At 46.8% G+C, this 15,143-nt stretch overlaps 1 protein-coding gene across 1 annotated transcript in view; it reads right to left on the minus strand.

Moving 5' to 3' along the window:
- The window catches only part of ATP6V1B1 (ATPase H+ transporting V1 subunit B1), a 68,880-nt gene extending 54,974 nt beyond the window's left edge, over positions 1-13,906 (minus strand). The window contains exon 1 of the mRNA XM_035103697.2: positions 13,717-13,906. Within this exon, the coding sequence (XP_034959588.1) occupies positions 13,717-13,828 (112 nt within the window). The 5' untranslated portion in view covers positions 13,829-13,906. The remainder of the gene's footprint in view (positions 1-13,716) is intronic.
- Positions 13,907-15,143: the final 1,237 nt, after the last annotated feature.

Raw genomic sequence — 15,143 nt, forward strand, 5'->3', positions numbered from 1 at the left:
GCAGGTATCAGTGTGCATATAACTGCTTGTATTGGTAAAGGAGGGGAAACAGCATTGCAAAAAAAGTCTACATTGTGCAAGACTGTGTATAAAAATGTTTTTCGTGTGAGATAAAACTCATAGTGTTAATCTGCATCAGGGAAGATTGAATTCATAAACCGATGCGAAAGTGCGGAGATCTGAATTGATGACTGTGAAAAAATCAAGGCAGCCAGAATGGACAGGTATGTCCTTCTGTACTCTGGACATCCGACAAAAATGGCTGCTCTGTGCTCCTTTCCAATCCCGACTGCTCTCCTTTAGTTGCTACCATATTGTTGTTGTTGTTTAGTCGTTTAGTCATGTCCGACTCTTCGTGACCCCATGGACCAGAGCACACCAGGCACTCCTGTCTTGCACTGCCTCCCGCAGTTTGGTCAAACTCACGTTCGTAGCTTCGAGAACACTGTCCAACCATCTTGTCCTTTGTCGTCCCCTTCTCCTAGTGCCCTCAATCTTTCCCAACATCAGGGTCTTTTCCAGGGATTCTTCTCTTCTCATGAGGTGGCCAAAGTATTGGAGCCTCTGTCCTTCCAGTGAGCACTCAGGGCTGATTTCCATAAGACTGGATAGGTTTGATCTTCTTGCAGTCCATGGGACTCTCAAGTGTCTCCTCCAGCACCATAATTCAAAAGCATCAATTCTTCGGCGATCAGCATTCTTTATGGTCCAGCTCTCACTTCCATACATCACTACTGGGAAAACCATAGCTTTAACTATACGGACCTTTGTCGGCAAGGTGATGTCTCTGCTTTTTAAGATGCTGTCTAGGTTTGTCATTGCTTTTCTCCCAAGAAGCAGGTGTCTTTTAATTTTGTGACTGCTGTATTGGGACACCCTTGTCTAGCGAGAGCAAAACAAGCACCGCCGTCTCTGCTGCCCAAAGTTGGAGGGGATGTTTTCTGTCAACGCTGCTTCTTGAGAATGATACAAATGCACTTAAGCACCATGGATTTCAAGGGGGCTTAAGGACACTTCATCTGCCCAGCACCCGAGATGCTTCTCGCTGAACGGCCTTGCAGCCTTCGCAGTGAATTAGCTGGTATTCAGCCTGCAGAGGTTTCATTTACTCAGAGGCAGGAGGATAGGAGTGTCACTAGGAGGGTCTTGACCACCCCTTTGCATGGCTCTTATTTAGGCTTGCCATGTGTCTGGAATTTCCCAGATATTGCAGGGATTCAGTCATTGGAAACAGTGTCCGGAAATCCCTTAAATGTTTGGGGAAATCCAGACGTATGGAAACCCATGTCGGAAATGTCGATTTTGGTGAATTTCCTTAAAATTTGCTCAAAAACATTTTCTTTCTTTTTTCTTTCTTTTTTGGGGAGGGGAGATTTTGCAAGCAAAGCTCAACAACTTTGGCTCAAAAAGAAAAGTTCGACATCTTTTGGGTCTGGACTTTCACTTTTTGAAATATGGCAACCCTATGACTTATTTCTTGGAGCAAGAGGCAATATGCTATAAATTTACGAAATTATGCATGGCATAGAGGAGAATGGCTGGATAAAAGTGTTTCTATTCCTGTCTTAATGCTAGAACTTGTGGACATTCAATGAAGCTGAAGGCTGGAAGATTCAGGACAGATAAAGGAAAGGATTTATTATTCATGCAGAGAAGAGTTAAACTATGGAACTCCCTGTCACTGAATGCAGTCACCTAGATGGCTTGAAAAGAGGATTAGACAAATTTATAGCATCAGGTTGGCCATTGCAAGAACAGGATGCTGGGCTAGGTGTGGGTCATTGACTGGATCCAGCCAGCTCTTCTGGTGTTCTTAAGGGGGCCATGCAGCCCAGGAACAGTTTTACTATCTGATCCTGGCACTATTCTGTCCTGACAAGACTTACTTAGAAACTTAAAGGCCTGCTGGGGCAACCCAACCAGATGGATGGGTTATCATCATCATCAGCAAATAATAATAATAATAATAATAATAATAATAATAATAATAATAATAATAATTTATTATTTATACCCCGCCCATCTGGCTGGGTTTCCCCAGCCACTCTGGGTGGCTTCCAACCGAATATTAAAAACAGTATAGCATCAAACATTAAAAACTTCCCTAAACAACTAAGCATTTAAGCTTAGTTGTAACTGTCATATGGAAGAAGTTAGCTATTGATTATTGAGTGCTCTCTCTCTCTCTCTCTCTCTCTCTCTCTCTCTCTCTCTCTCTCTCTCTCTCTCTCTGTCTGTTTACACACACACAATTACTTTGGGAAAGCATTATAAAACTGTGTTGAACAAATAAATAAACGAATTGCATCAAGAGCTATTCTCCACCCGCCCCAGAATTGATCCCCAGGAGTTTCACTCTTCTTCCAGCTGTATCCCTGAATACATCGTTGGGCTTTCTTCTTTTACTATATGTATGAATTGCCTCTCTTCCAATGGGCTGGGGGCAGAATCTTCCCTCCTCTGGCGCTGGGGTGCGTGTTGCTGCCTTCAATGAGAAGACCTATTGGGGAGAAACCAAGCGCCTCTCAGTCTCCCCCAAAGGGGTCCTTGCTGCCTGGTGTCTATTTGATCACCTGCATGGTATTTTCACGTTGTTTCGGCATCTTCATCCTTGGGGTCTGATGCTTTGGGGATTTCCATCCTGTTGTTTTGAGTGATCATCAGAAAAGTTGTCTCCATTGCAAGCCAACAATTAAATCAAGCCTCTTGTGTTAATCTCTTAAGGACCCTCCTTCCTTCCCCAGCACCCCAACTTCAGATGCTAGGTAGGTGGTGAGTGGCCTTTTCTATCGTCAGTCACCTAATATGTCATAGAATCATAGAACTGTAGAGTTGGAAGGGACCCCCAAGGGACATCCAGTCCAACCCCCTTCAATGCAAGGAATCTCAGCTGAAGCATCCATGACAGTCAGCGATCCAACCTGCATCCTGGTTCTTTCCATGCTTTCCATGCATCTAAAGCCCTTAGTGGCTTTCATTACTCATTTTCTCTGTCGGCTGTTTTAATATTGTATTTTACTGTCTTTTAGCAAACGGGTGCTTCAGGCTGTTTCTATTTTTTGTGGGAGGGATTTGATCACATAGCAGCAAATTCAAGCTGTGCAGTTATAGTTTGTCTTGGGCAACAAACCCACTCCCCCCCCCCCCAAAAAAAATCTGTCTTTTTGCAATAAGGAAAGTGAGGGGAAACGGATTGAAAGTGTGAATCACACTTGCTTTGATTCAGTCCCCTTGCAAACAAATCATAGTGAATGCTCAGGAAGTAGCCAACGTTGTCTAACTTCCTCTGCAAACAAATACGGTAAGTACAAAAGCTTCATAAATAGCCAACTCTAACCTCCCTGCAAACAAATTGGGACGGATGTTCCGTAAGCAGGCTGTTTGGAACCAGGAGGGTACAATCAAACTGATAGGGCGTTGGAGTCCAAAACCTTTGGCAGGCACCAGGTTGGTGAAGGCCGGCTTATAACCCCGCCAGGGCAGCACATAGGGACATGGGAAGTTGCTTTACTGCTCCTTTTTGTCCTTCGGAATTTTCTGCAATTTATTCTTTTCCTGGTATGCTTCAATTTTTCCTTTATCTTCCTTTCCTTCTTTATACAAATCCTTATAAAATTTCTGGAAATTCTTCCTGATCTCTCTCGGATTTTCAATTATTTCATCCTCTATTTTTAATTTACTTATAATAGTCTTGTAATATTATTCGGGGAAAATCCAAAACCAGCATGGTCAAGCCTTCTAAAAGACCCTTCTAAAAAGTCAATTAAAACAATATTTGAATGACAATGTCGACAATTAACAACACTAGGAGGATTGCTGTGAAAAGACTCATAATGTTGATAATTGTTACTCTTTTTTTTTTTACATTTATTTAAAAACCTGAGATCACAGGTAGGACTGAAACGTAAAGGGGAAGATGTTTAAATGCCATGGCAGAAAAATGAATTATGAAAACCATGAGGCGGGAAGGAGGGAAGTCGATAAGCTCGTATGAGCAAAAAGTAAAGAGTATAATAAGGTATTTAAATACTGTAAAATGGAAACTTAATAAAATATTATTATTATTAGGTATTATTATTATTAAAAGATTATTATTGGTATCTGAAGAAGTGGGCATGCACACGAAAGCTCATAGCAATGACAAACTTAGTTGGTCTCTAAGGTGCTACTGGAAGGAATATTTATTTTATTTTATTTTAAAAAGAGTTAGTCCATATGCAGCTCAGTACTGCTTACTCTGACTGGCAGCTCTCTGAGTTGCCACCGCGGCGGGGGACTGAACCCAGGAACTTCTGCACGTGCAAAGCGGATGCTCTCTCACCGCCCAGCGACATCTCCGTCCTTCTTCCCCCATCGCCGTCAGAAACTTTCCCGATGGTCCCTAGTGCGCCCGCTTTCCCGCCGCCTCCCTCCCTCCCTCCCTCCCCGGCGCAACCTGCTCATCATTGTGCGATGTGTCACTTCGCGCAGCGCTGTCAAACACATCGGCCCGTCCAAGCCGAGCGGAGCTTGTGAAAGGCCCAGCGGGGGGGCTGCACATTATGCCACTAATTAGGACCCCGCAGCAGAGGGTTCCCATACACACCTGCACGGTCATGTGACTCTACGGGGTATCCCCCCCTTTCTTTCTTTCTTTCTTTCTTTTTTTGGAACGGGGGAAGGTTGCAAAGAATGAACGCTCTACCCGAGCGTGAACATAAATGTGCTGGACTGCCAAAGTGAGAGAGAGAGGGGAAGATCCCAGCTTTTCAAAATAATAATAATTAATAATAATAATAATGCAATAAACAATTTGCTGCGCTCAAGGCTGCAGCATTTGCAGGGATGCAAAACTTTCCTCGGGACATTGAGCTGCGGGAGGTGGGAGCATGAGACGGGGGTGGGCCCTTCCCCCAGCACTTGGCTCCGGGGAAACGTCGGCAGAGTCAGGACAGGTAAAAGAAAGGAATTTTCCATGCAAACGCCTACGGTAGTTCTGTGAACCGCCCTGAGACCTCCGGATATAGGGTGGCATATAAATTCAATAAATAAATAATAGTTCACCTGTGGAACTCGCTGATACAGGAGGCAGTGCTGGCTACTATGCTCAGAGACAGCAATGCTGGAAACCACAGGAGGGGAGAGCTGCTCTTGGGTTCAAATCCTGCTTGCGGGTTTCCCATGGGGGGGGGATCTGCTTGGCCACTGTGAGAACAGGAGGCTGGACTAGATTGGCTACTGGCCCGAGCCAGAAACCTTGGAGAGCCTGTGCCTGTGCCCTGAGATCTTCTGATGAAGGGTAGTATATTAATCTAATAAATAATACTGATAAAATCCCCAAGGGGTATGGTACTTCTGGGTGTTCCATCTTGGATCAGCTTTTCTGCATCGCAGGGGGTTCGGCTAGATGACCCTCGGGGACCCTCCCATCTCTACAATTCAGTGACTTGACAGAACAGAGGCAGATGTGTGAGGCCTTAGTTATCCTTCGCTCAGGGATTGTTTAAAAGGGAAAAGGCAAGTGCTTCGCAGCCAGTTCTTGTGGGTTGTCCTCTCACAACAACCCTGTGAGATAGGCCACCATAACTTTCCTTTTGCAGATATCTGGGGAATAAGGCAAGGCTTTTAGTCCAAGCACCCCTGGACATGAACTGGGACATGAATGCTCTCCCAAACAAAGCCCTCTTGGCACCACCATTCACATCTTTTCAGAGTAACTTCAGAGGAAAAATGACTATTACTCATACTTAATTTAAGCACAACCCCAAGGGCTCTTGATAAGGCATTCTAGCTATGTGATGCTATCTGTTTGCTGCTCCTTCTCCTTTGTCACTGTTATTGCTTTCCTTTAAACCTTTCCACAAACCAAGAACTTGTACATTGACCGCTAATAAGGAACTGTTACGTCGTAGGTATCACTGCAAATTTATCGTGCTATTTTTGTGATGTACAAATGACACAGAAGACCTGGTCTGTTTATTTGTCTCATTTAAATAACTCCTCGGATCCCTATAAAACCCACTAAAAAGCTTTTAAAAAAACCATCTTTTCAGTGCCAAGTAAAAACATATCTCTTACCTCAGCCATTGGACAGGTCGGGATAATATTTTTTTTGCTGTGGCTTTTTTTTGGTTCTGTTTTATAGACAATTCCATGATGTTCTCTAGATATTATGCAATACAACTCCCATTGTCATTGACCATTGGACATGCTGGCTGGGGGATGAGGAGAGTTGTTACAACAGCTCCCCTGGCTACAGGTCTGTTTCCAGACAGGGCTGGCTATGATAGGGCTTCCATAAGTCTGGAATTTCCTGGACATAGCCTGGATTTGGCCATCAGAAACTGTGTCCGGGCTGAAATCGCTCAAATGACCAGGGAAATCCAGCAACCCAAATCCAACAGCAGCAGAGATTTGGGTGAATTTCCTTAAAAATAGCTCAACACCTTTGCGTAGCTCAACAACTTTGCCAAAAAAAGGTAAACAACTTTTGCACCTGGATTTTCACCTTTTGAAATATGACAACCCTAGGTTATGACCCATAACAGTGGTTCTCAATTAGCTAATTACTGAGGACCCCCTATTTTTCAAAAGCCAAACCACAGACCCCCTACTTTTGAAAATTTTGATCTCTATGGTAGTTATCTCTGCAAAGCATTTTTTAAAAACAAAATGTGGGGTAGCCCCTAATAAGCAAAGGATTTTAGGTGTAGTGAAAAACAGAACAGCCTGTAAAAAAAATGTGATATTACGTGCAAAAATGACAAAAATTCAGTTGGGGGGAGGCAAAGGATGGGGCCACAGACCCCCCCAGGTGCATTCTGTGGATCCCCAGGGGTTCTGGGAACCCTAACTGGGAACCACAACTATAATGCCCTATATGGCTTAGGTGCAGGTTATGTTCAAATATATAAAAGGATGTCATATAGAGGAGGGTGAAAGGTTGTTTTCTGCTGCTCCAGAGAAGTGGACACGGAGCAATGGATTCAAACTACAAGAAAGAAGATTCCAAACATTAGGAAGAACTTCCTGACAGTAAGAGCTGTTCGGCAGTGGAATTTGCTGCCAAGGAGTGTGGTGGAGTCTCCTTCTTTGGAGGTCTTTAAGCAGAGGCTTGACAGGCATATGTCAAGAATGCTTTGATGGTGTTTCCTGCTTGGCAGGGGGTTGGAATGGATGGCCCTTGTGGTCTCTTCCAACTCTATGATTCTATTTGAAATACTGTACAGTATTCCTCATACAAGGTTTTGAGATCTTTAAGAGAGGCCCTTTTCCCAATCTCCCTACCTGCCCAAGAAGGGGGTCTTCTCAGTGGTGGCTCCTCCCAGACAACTTTGGCACTCTCTCCCAAGAGCAGTTCGACGGGCTCCTCTCCTTGCTGTTCATTTGCCGGACTTTCTTGTTTGGACAGGCTTTGGGGGGTTGTCTGGTTTCAAGTAATAATGATAATCTGGACACGGAATTACAGTAAGCTTTTTCCCCTCTTTTTTTGAGCAAGTATTTTCTACATAATAGTAGTAATGGTAATAATAACTATTACTGTTACCTGTAAAATCTCATGTAGAATATACAGCTAATGCTGTATGCTAGTTATTTTAATGTTTTGTTTTTCTGATTTCATGTTCTGCTTTTAGCTCTTACTCTTCTCTTAAATTACTTGTTCTATCTATTCATTTCATAAAATTTATCTACCACCTGATTGCAAAACAAAAAACCTCAAAGCAGCTTATAAAAAGCAAACAAGGCCAAAACAATCAGTAAAACCAGCTGAAAGCAACTGTTTGAAATATTCAAAAAGGAAAATCTCACATAATCTCTCTAAACCTCTGGGTGGGCATGTCTAAACAAAAATGCTTTTAGCAGGTGCCGAAAAGAGTGTCAGGAAGGTGCGTGCTTGGTGTCAATAGGCGGGGAGTTCCAAAGTGCAGGTGCTCATGTACTAGAAGTTGATGTTCTTATAAATGCGGAACAGGTATTATGCGGTTAAGTGGGGGAGAAGTTGTGAAACCAGCTCTCTAAAATTTGCTGGAATTCTGAATATAATCCCTTTTCATCCTCCACCAGGAGTGCCAGCTTGGCCCCTTGACTGGGGGTGGCCGGGGTCATGGATGTCCATGGCCCTAGTGCCAAAATTTGTGGGTGGCCGGCCTCTTCATGGGGAATTTTGTGGGTGCTCGGGCACCCACGGCCCCGGGGAGCTGGCCCCTACACCCTCCATGCACATAAAGAGTGCCAATGTTGCCCTCCGTTTTGGGTGGTTCTGGGGAGCTGGGACGACTAAATGCGAAGGGTTTTTCAGCAAGGTCCAGATGTGTCTCTTCTGCCAAGCCAGCCAGATTTGACCTCCTGGGCCTTTCCGCTCTCCCTTGTGCCCCTTGCCACTCTTCCTCCTCCTCCTCGTCCTCCTTTACGCTGGTGTGAACGCCTGCCCTTGAAGGGGAGGGGGCTTCAATTGGAAAGACACATTCTGACACAGTCGTAACCCCCTGACCCTGCCGTGGCTGCGCCCATTAAGAACAGTGTGTGCCTTCACGCCTGGCAGAAGACGGGTCTCCGGGGTTAGGGGGAATGGAACGGGAGGGGGGAATGTTCTTCAGCTCACCCATGCACTATCCTTGCCTGTGCCCGTGGAGAAGAAGCCTATGAACACTTCCTTCCCTATCCACCTATAAACTCTGCCTTTTTTGCCGGGGACACAACCCCCTGTAACTCCGTGCGTTCCTGGTTCATCCTACCCACCCCCCTTTGTGGGTTAGCCTTTGCTCCTGCTGGAGTTGTCGCCCTTCTGCCATGCATGCTTCAGATCATAGAAATTAAGGGTGCTTAGATTAGGGCAGGGGTCAGTAACCTAAGGCCCATGGGCCGGAAGCGGCCCACAGAGGTCGCTTGACCGGCCCACGAGCCACCCCTGAACCGAGCTGCCTGCTCACGCACTGCGCTAAACCGGTGCAGCACAGGAACTCGCTTCCATGGCACCGGAAATCGCGTCTGCACAGACACAGATGCCGAAAATCTCAGGCACGTACGCGATCTGGCCCATGGAGGGATCTCCATGGGACTGATCCAGCCCAGGCAAGGTAAACCTTGCCAACCCCTGGATTAGGGTTTCCAGATTTCAAAAAGCAAAAATCCAGACACAAAAGTTGTTGAGTGTGACATGGGTTGCCATACAGTCGTATCTTGGAAGTCAAACGGAATCCGTTCTGGAAGTCTGTTCGACTTCCAAAGCGTTCAGAAACCAAAATGCGGCTTTTGATTGGCTCCTGCAGCCAATCGGAAGGCCGTGGAAGCCCCGTCAGACGTTCGGCTTCCAAAAAAAGTTTGAAAACACTCACTTCCGGGTTTTGATCGTTTGGGAGCCAAAACGTATGAGTACCAAGGCATTCGACAACCAAGATACAATTGTACTTCCAGATGTTCCCAGACACCAGCAATTTCTGCCTGGACACTGTTTCTAACTGCCACAATCCAGCTACGTTCAGGAAATTCCGGACATATGACAGTCCTACTGTAGTAGATGTTAAATCTCAGAACAGCTGAGGGGTAACCCAAATGCAACGCCCAACTTGACACATCACTCATTGCAGCTGGCCTGGTCTGCTTGTTTGTTTATTATTCATTTCATACAATTTATATGCTGCTTTATTGTTGTTGTTTTTAAAAACCCAACATGGAATTATAGAACCATATCATGGAATCAACCCCTCAAAGCAGTTTACATTTTAAGAAATAAGTAAATTATTAAGGTCTGTGGGGTTGCACTGTTAAGAAAAATATTGCAGACAACTTTGGGATTTTCAATTAGATCAACAACAAAAACATGCTCTGAGTTTCTCTGAATGGGAGCTGACTGGCTATCAAAAAATAAGCTAATGCAGCTTTAGCGACTGGCAGATCAGTCGACTTCTGTTTCATGTCAGCTTTTGCATATGCTTGATCCTGCATTTGCTGTATCCTACTTTTTGGCAGATTAGGAAAATGGACCAAAGAATCACATCTAGGTTATACACAGGCTATACGCATTTGAAACATGCTTTTCAATGCATTTCCCCTAAAATATACTTTTCCCCCCTCCTAAAATATTTCTATGCACCCCCCCTCAAATATTTCTTTTTCTGCCAAACATGGATTGATGTGCAGACGTTTTGCACAAAACTATGTTGCAAAATTCAGAGAAGTGTGCAATCCAACTCATATCTTTAGATCGGAACACAGCTAACTCTGGGACCGCTGAATTAAGTTGGTTTCTTTTAAAATGTGGACTGAATGGATTTTCCTCCATGCAGTCATGTGTCATAAAGTATGTGTGGAAGAGGTTGGGCAGTGACACTGGTTGGGTTATGGGCACAAACCTATGTTCACCCATGAGATGCCCCACTGGTTCTAAGCAGGGAACAGAAGTTAAGAAGAACCATAAAGTAGGAGGACAACCCGCTATTGGCCTCTGTTTTGGCAAAATTATGCAACAGAGCAGTTGGAACGGACCCAAGCCATTATCTCGTCCAACCGTTTGCAAAGCACAGCGTGTTCAAATTCTCCCTACCATCTAGAGCCGTGATGGGCAATGTGTGTCTCATGGCAAGTGATCGGTTCAGGCATCTAGCAAGCATGATCTCTTCCTCCTGATGTATACCACATTCAGCCCTGCCAAATCTCCTCCTCTAAGCAACCAAACTCTCCTTCAGGCCAGCCCTGTTAGCTTCATTCCATCCCTGGTCTCTCGTGCTGCCTCCACCTTTCCCGCCAATGTGAGATAATAAACCTCCCAGGCAGAAACGCTTGTCACCAGGAGTGCCGACGTGGCCCCGCAACCGTGGGTGCCCGGGCACTGAAATTTGCGGGTGCCCTGACCCTTCATGGGGAATTTTGTGGGTGCTCAGGCACCCAGGGCCTGTCAGGGACTGGACAGAGGAGGAGGAGGAGGAGGAGTTTGGATTTGATATCCCACTTTATCACTACCTGAAGGAGTCTGAAAGCGGCTAACATTCTCCTTTCCCTTCCTCCCCCACAACCAGGGCCGTCTCTAGGCCCGGGTCCGGTGGCGCGGGGCGCCGCTGCGCCTGCTGAAAGTTCAGCGGCTTCAGGCTGCTCTCCAGGCTGGGTTGTGCAGGGCTCCGGCCCTCCAGGTGGCAGCTGCGCTGGAAAATGGGGCGGGGCGGTGGCGCCGGAGGGATCCGTCGCACCACGGCGCCAGGGTGCCAGGTATGCTTAAGACGGCCCTGCCCACAACAAACACTCTGTGAGGTGAGTGGGGCTGAGAGACTTCAAAGAAGTGTGACTAGCCCAAGGTCACCCAGCAGCTGCATGTGGAGGAGCGGAGACGCGAACCCAGTTTCCCCAGATTACGAGTTTACCGCTCTTAACCACTACACCACACTGGCGTAGTGATGGAGACCACCTCCCTATCCTTACCCTTCCAGGGAGGAGGAAGAGGAAGACAGTATAGATTTACAACAGGGGTTTGAGGGAGGCCACAGCTCAGAGGCAGAGGAGGGGGAAAGTTGGGAAATCGTGGGAGAGCCAGGACAACACCTGGCTGACAAGTTGTCATTAGAAAGCATCCCAGACCCTCCCTCTCCCAAAACCCAGTGAGCGTGAGCCTTAAAAGCAGGAGAGCAAAGAGCTCAAAAACAGAGGGAACACAGCAGCACCCGTCGAGGAGACAATGAGAATGACGAATGAGGAAGTGGGTGGAGATTCACTCGGGGCAACGCCATTATCCAAGAGAGAGGTTCTATAGCCTCTCTCTGTAAGTATTGAAATAAAAAAGACGGTAGGAAACTTTTCCTTGTCATTATAATTTCCTGGGGAACCAGACGGGAGCCGCAGGGAGCACCCTGAAAGGGCCCCAGGGAGTTGTCACCTCTGCTTGTCACTATGTACCAGGGGCAGCTCAAGGCATTTGAACACCCTGCTGCACAAACTTTGTAAGTAAAGATCCTTTCTGTATCCTGATTGGGGTGGGGGGGAGAATCTCCCCTCTCTCCCCAGTGGCTAAGCTGGGAGGCAAAATGAGCAGGCCGGCTCTGCTATGTACTGCACCTGGCACCTGCGTGGAAAACAAATAGTGCCTGAAATAACAGTAGCAGCAATATTCTGTTTCTCTCTCTCTCTCTCTCTCTCTCTCTCCCTCTCATGCCCCAGCCAGCTCACCTTCAAGACCTGGGGGGGGGGGGGGAATACCAGCCCTCCTTGTGACTCGAGACTCCGCCTGTTTGCTGTGGTTAATAATAAAACCCTCTGAGCCAGCGGGAGCCCAGGAGGACTGGGGCAGCTCGGAGCTGTTTCTGACCTGCTGGAACTGCAACTGGGAGATTTCAGGCCAAAGCTGTCACCTCGGCCAAGGTCACTGGGGAATTGCCTTACCAAAGGTGCGTGTGTCCCATAGGTGCTACTGCCCCCTTGCCCATTGACTTTGTGGGAGCCCAGCCCCACAAATATATTATAAGTCCAGTGTTGCAAACTTAGGTGCCTGTTCTCACATGTATGGAGCTGGTTTCTTCAAACAGGAGAGAGCGGCTGAGGCAGGCCAGCCAGATGGGTGGAGGATTATTATTATTATTATTATTATTATTATTATTATTATTATTATTTCATGTTTCATATTCACACACAGAGAAGCATGAGCAGGCGGCAGAATTGAGAAGACATACTCATGAGCTACCCAGCCAGGGACACATTACTTGAAACAACAATATCTGTGTTCCAACCGGATGAGGGACATGAGAGCCAGTGTGGCCTAGTGGTTAGAGTGTTAGGCTAGGACCATGGAGACCAGGGTTCAAATCCCCACTCGGCCATGTAGCTCACGGAGTGTGACCTTGGGCCAGTCACCGCCTCTCAGTCTAACCTACCTCACAGGGCTGTTGGGATTAAACAGGGAGGGGAAGAACCACATATGCCAACTTGCGCTTCTTGGAGGAAAGGTGGGATATAAATAAATGTAAAATAAAAATTAGAGTAATCAGTGCTTTTTTTCTGGGGGGACGCATGGGCACGCATACCGCTAAACATTTTGTGAATCTTTCTACTTTTGTCCATTTACTGTATTTATTTTCTCCGATTTAAACTATAAAATGGTGGTTTTCTTGAGTCAAAATGAGAGTACCCCTAAACATATTTTTTTAGAAAAAAGCACTGAGAGTAATGATACAATAACCACTGCCTTTCATGGGCATAGGGACGCGGGTGGCGCTGTGGTCTAAACCTGGGCAGCACCCCGAGGCTGAACAGCACCGAGAGAGAGAGAGAGAGAGAGAGAGAGAGAGAGAGAGAGAGAGAGAGAGAGAGAGAGAGAGAGAGAGAGAGAGATCTCCTGCGCTAGTTTCTCACACCCTTCCTCTTCAGTTTCATAATATGTTTTCCATTATCCTCAGCTTCCAGGTCTTCTACCCTCCCAGGCACTCTCCCCCAGGAGAAGGAGGAAGCCACGCAAAGTGGGAGAAAGCGGGCAGTTTTGGAGAAGGCAGGGAGGAGAAATGGATCCTGCGAACGAGAGGCTTCTGGATCTCCTCCCCTTGAGATCTTCAGCAGATCCACAGCCTATCTTTGAAGCGCATTTAAGGCATATCAGTCCCTGCAAAGAATTCTGGGAACTGTAGTTTTTTCAAGGGTGCTGGGAGATTCGCCTGACATGAGAAGTCTTGGCAATCGCAGCAGCATCCTTTTCGAAGTGCTCACGGGCAAGAGATTTCTCCAGCTCCCTGCCTGCTCCTGACGCCTCCCGAAAATACTCACTCAGTCTCGGGTGGGTGATATAGTTCCTGGTCACTGCTTGGACGTGCTCCCTTGCCCCGGCCAGGACTCCTCCTGGGTGCCCGTTGACCCTCACTTCCACCTTGGTGGCCATGTCCTTGGGGAGTCCAGGCAGACGCGAGCCGAAAAGCAAGAGCTGCTCTCTGAAGTTTTTATACCTGATCTGCCTGACAGAGGCCAGCTGCAGTGATCTGCCTCCTCCTCCTCCTCCGTGTTGTCCCTGAACACAGAATTATTTGTTGCCTGTAAACTGTCTGGCAGCTGCAGGTTTGAGCTGCAGCAGGTTGCAAAGGTCTCGCTGAAAAAATCTGGCATGTCTGCTTTGGGGAGGAGTACACCAGCTTTCTTCAGGAAGGAGGTTGTGAAGGTTCAGAAAAGGGCAAGCGAAATGATCGAGGGGATCCCCTACAGGGAAAGGTTGCAGCCCTTTTTAACTGAGCAAGAGGCGACAGGATAGGAATTCACCTCTCATTTAAATCTCTTTTAAATCGGAACCGGTGGAGACGGTGAAGGTCCTGTGTGAGTGCCTGGAGGCGGTTGGAGGATGGATGGCGGCTAACAGATTGAGGTTGAATCCTGACAAGACAGAAGTACTGTTCTTGGGGTACAGGGAGTGGGCAGGTGTAGAGGACTCCGTGGTCCTGAATGGGGTAACTGTGCCCCCGAAGGACAGCCTGGGAGTCATTTTGGACTCACAGCTGTCCATGGAGGTGCAGGTTAATTCTATGTCCAGGGCAGCTGTCTCCCAGCTCCATCTGGTACGCAGGCTGAGACCCTACCTGCCCGCGGACTGTCTCGCCAGAGTGGTGCATGCTCTGGTTATCTCCCCGGACTACTGCCATGCACTCTACGTGTGGCTACCTTTGAAAGTGACCCGGAAACTGCAACTAATCCAGAATGTGGCAGCCAGACTGGTGACTGGGAGGGGCCACCAGGACCATATAACACCGGTCCTGAAAGACCTACATTAACTCGCAGTATGTTTTCGGGCACAATTCAAAGTGCTGGTGCTGACCTTAAAAGCCCTAAATGGCCTCGGCCCTGGATACCTGAAGGAGCGTCTCCACTCCCATCGTTCTGCCCGGACACTGAGGTCCAGCTCCAAGGGTCTTTTGGTTGTTCCCTCGCTGCAAGAAGCAAAGTTACAGGGAACCAGGCAGAGGGCCTTCTCGGTGGTGGCGCCTTTCAGATGTCAAGGAAATAAACAACTATCGGACTTTTAGAAGACATCTGAAGGCAGCCCTGTTTAGGGAAGCTTTTCATACTGGATGAATCATTGTATTTTAATATTATGCTGGAAGCTGCCTAGAGTGCCTGGAGAAACCCAGACAGATGGGCGGGGTATAAATAATAATAATAATAATAATAATATATTATTATTATTATTATTATTATTATTATTATTATTA

This window comes from Zootoca vivipara, chromosome 9 (assembly GCF_963506605.1).
Source record: "Zootoca vivipara chromosome 9, rZooViv1.1, whole genome shotgun sequence".
Taxonomy (NCBI): Eukaryota; Metazoa; Chordata; class Lepidosauria; order Squamata; family Lacertidae; genus Zootoca; species Zootoca vivipara.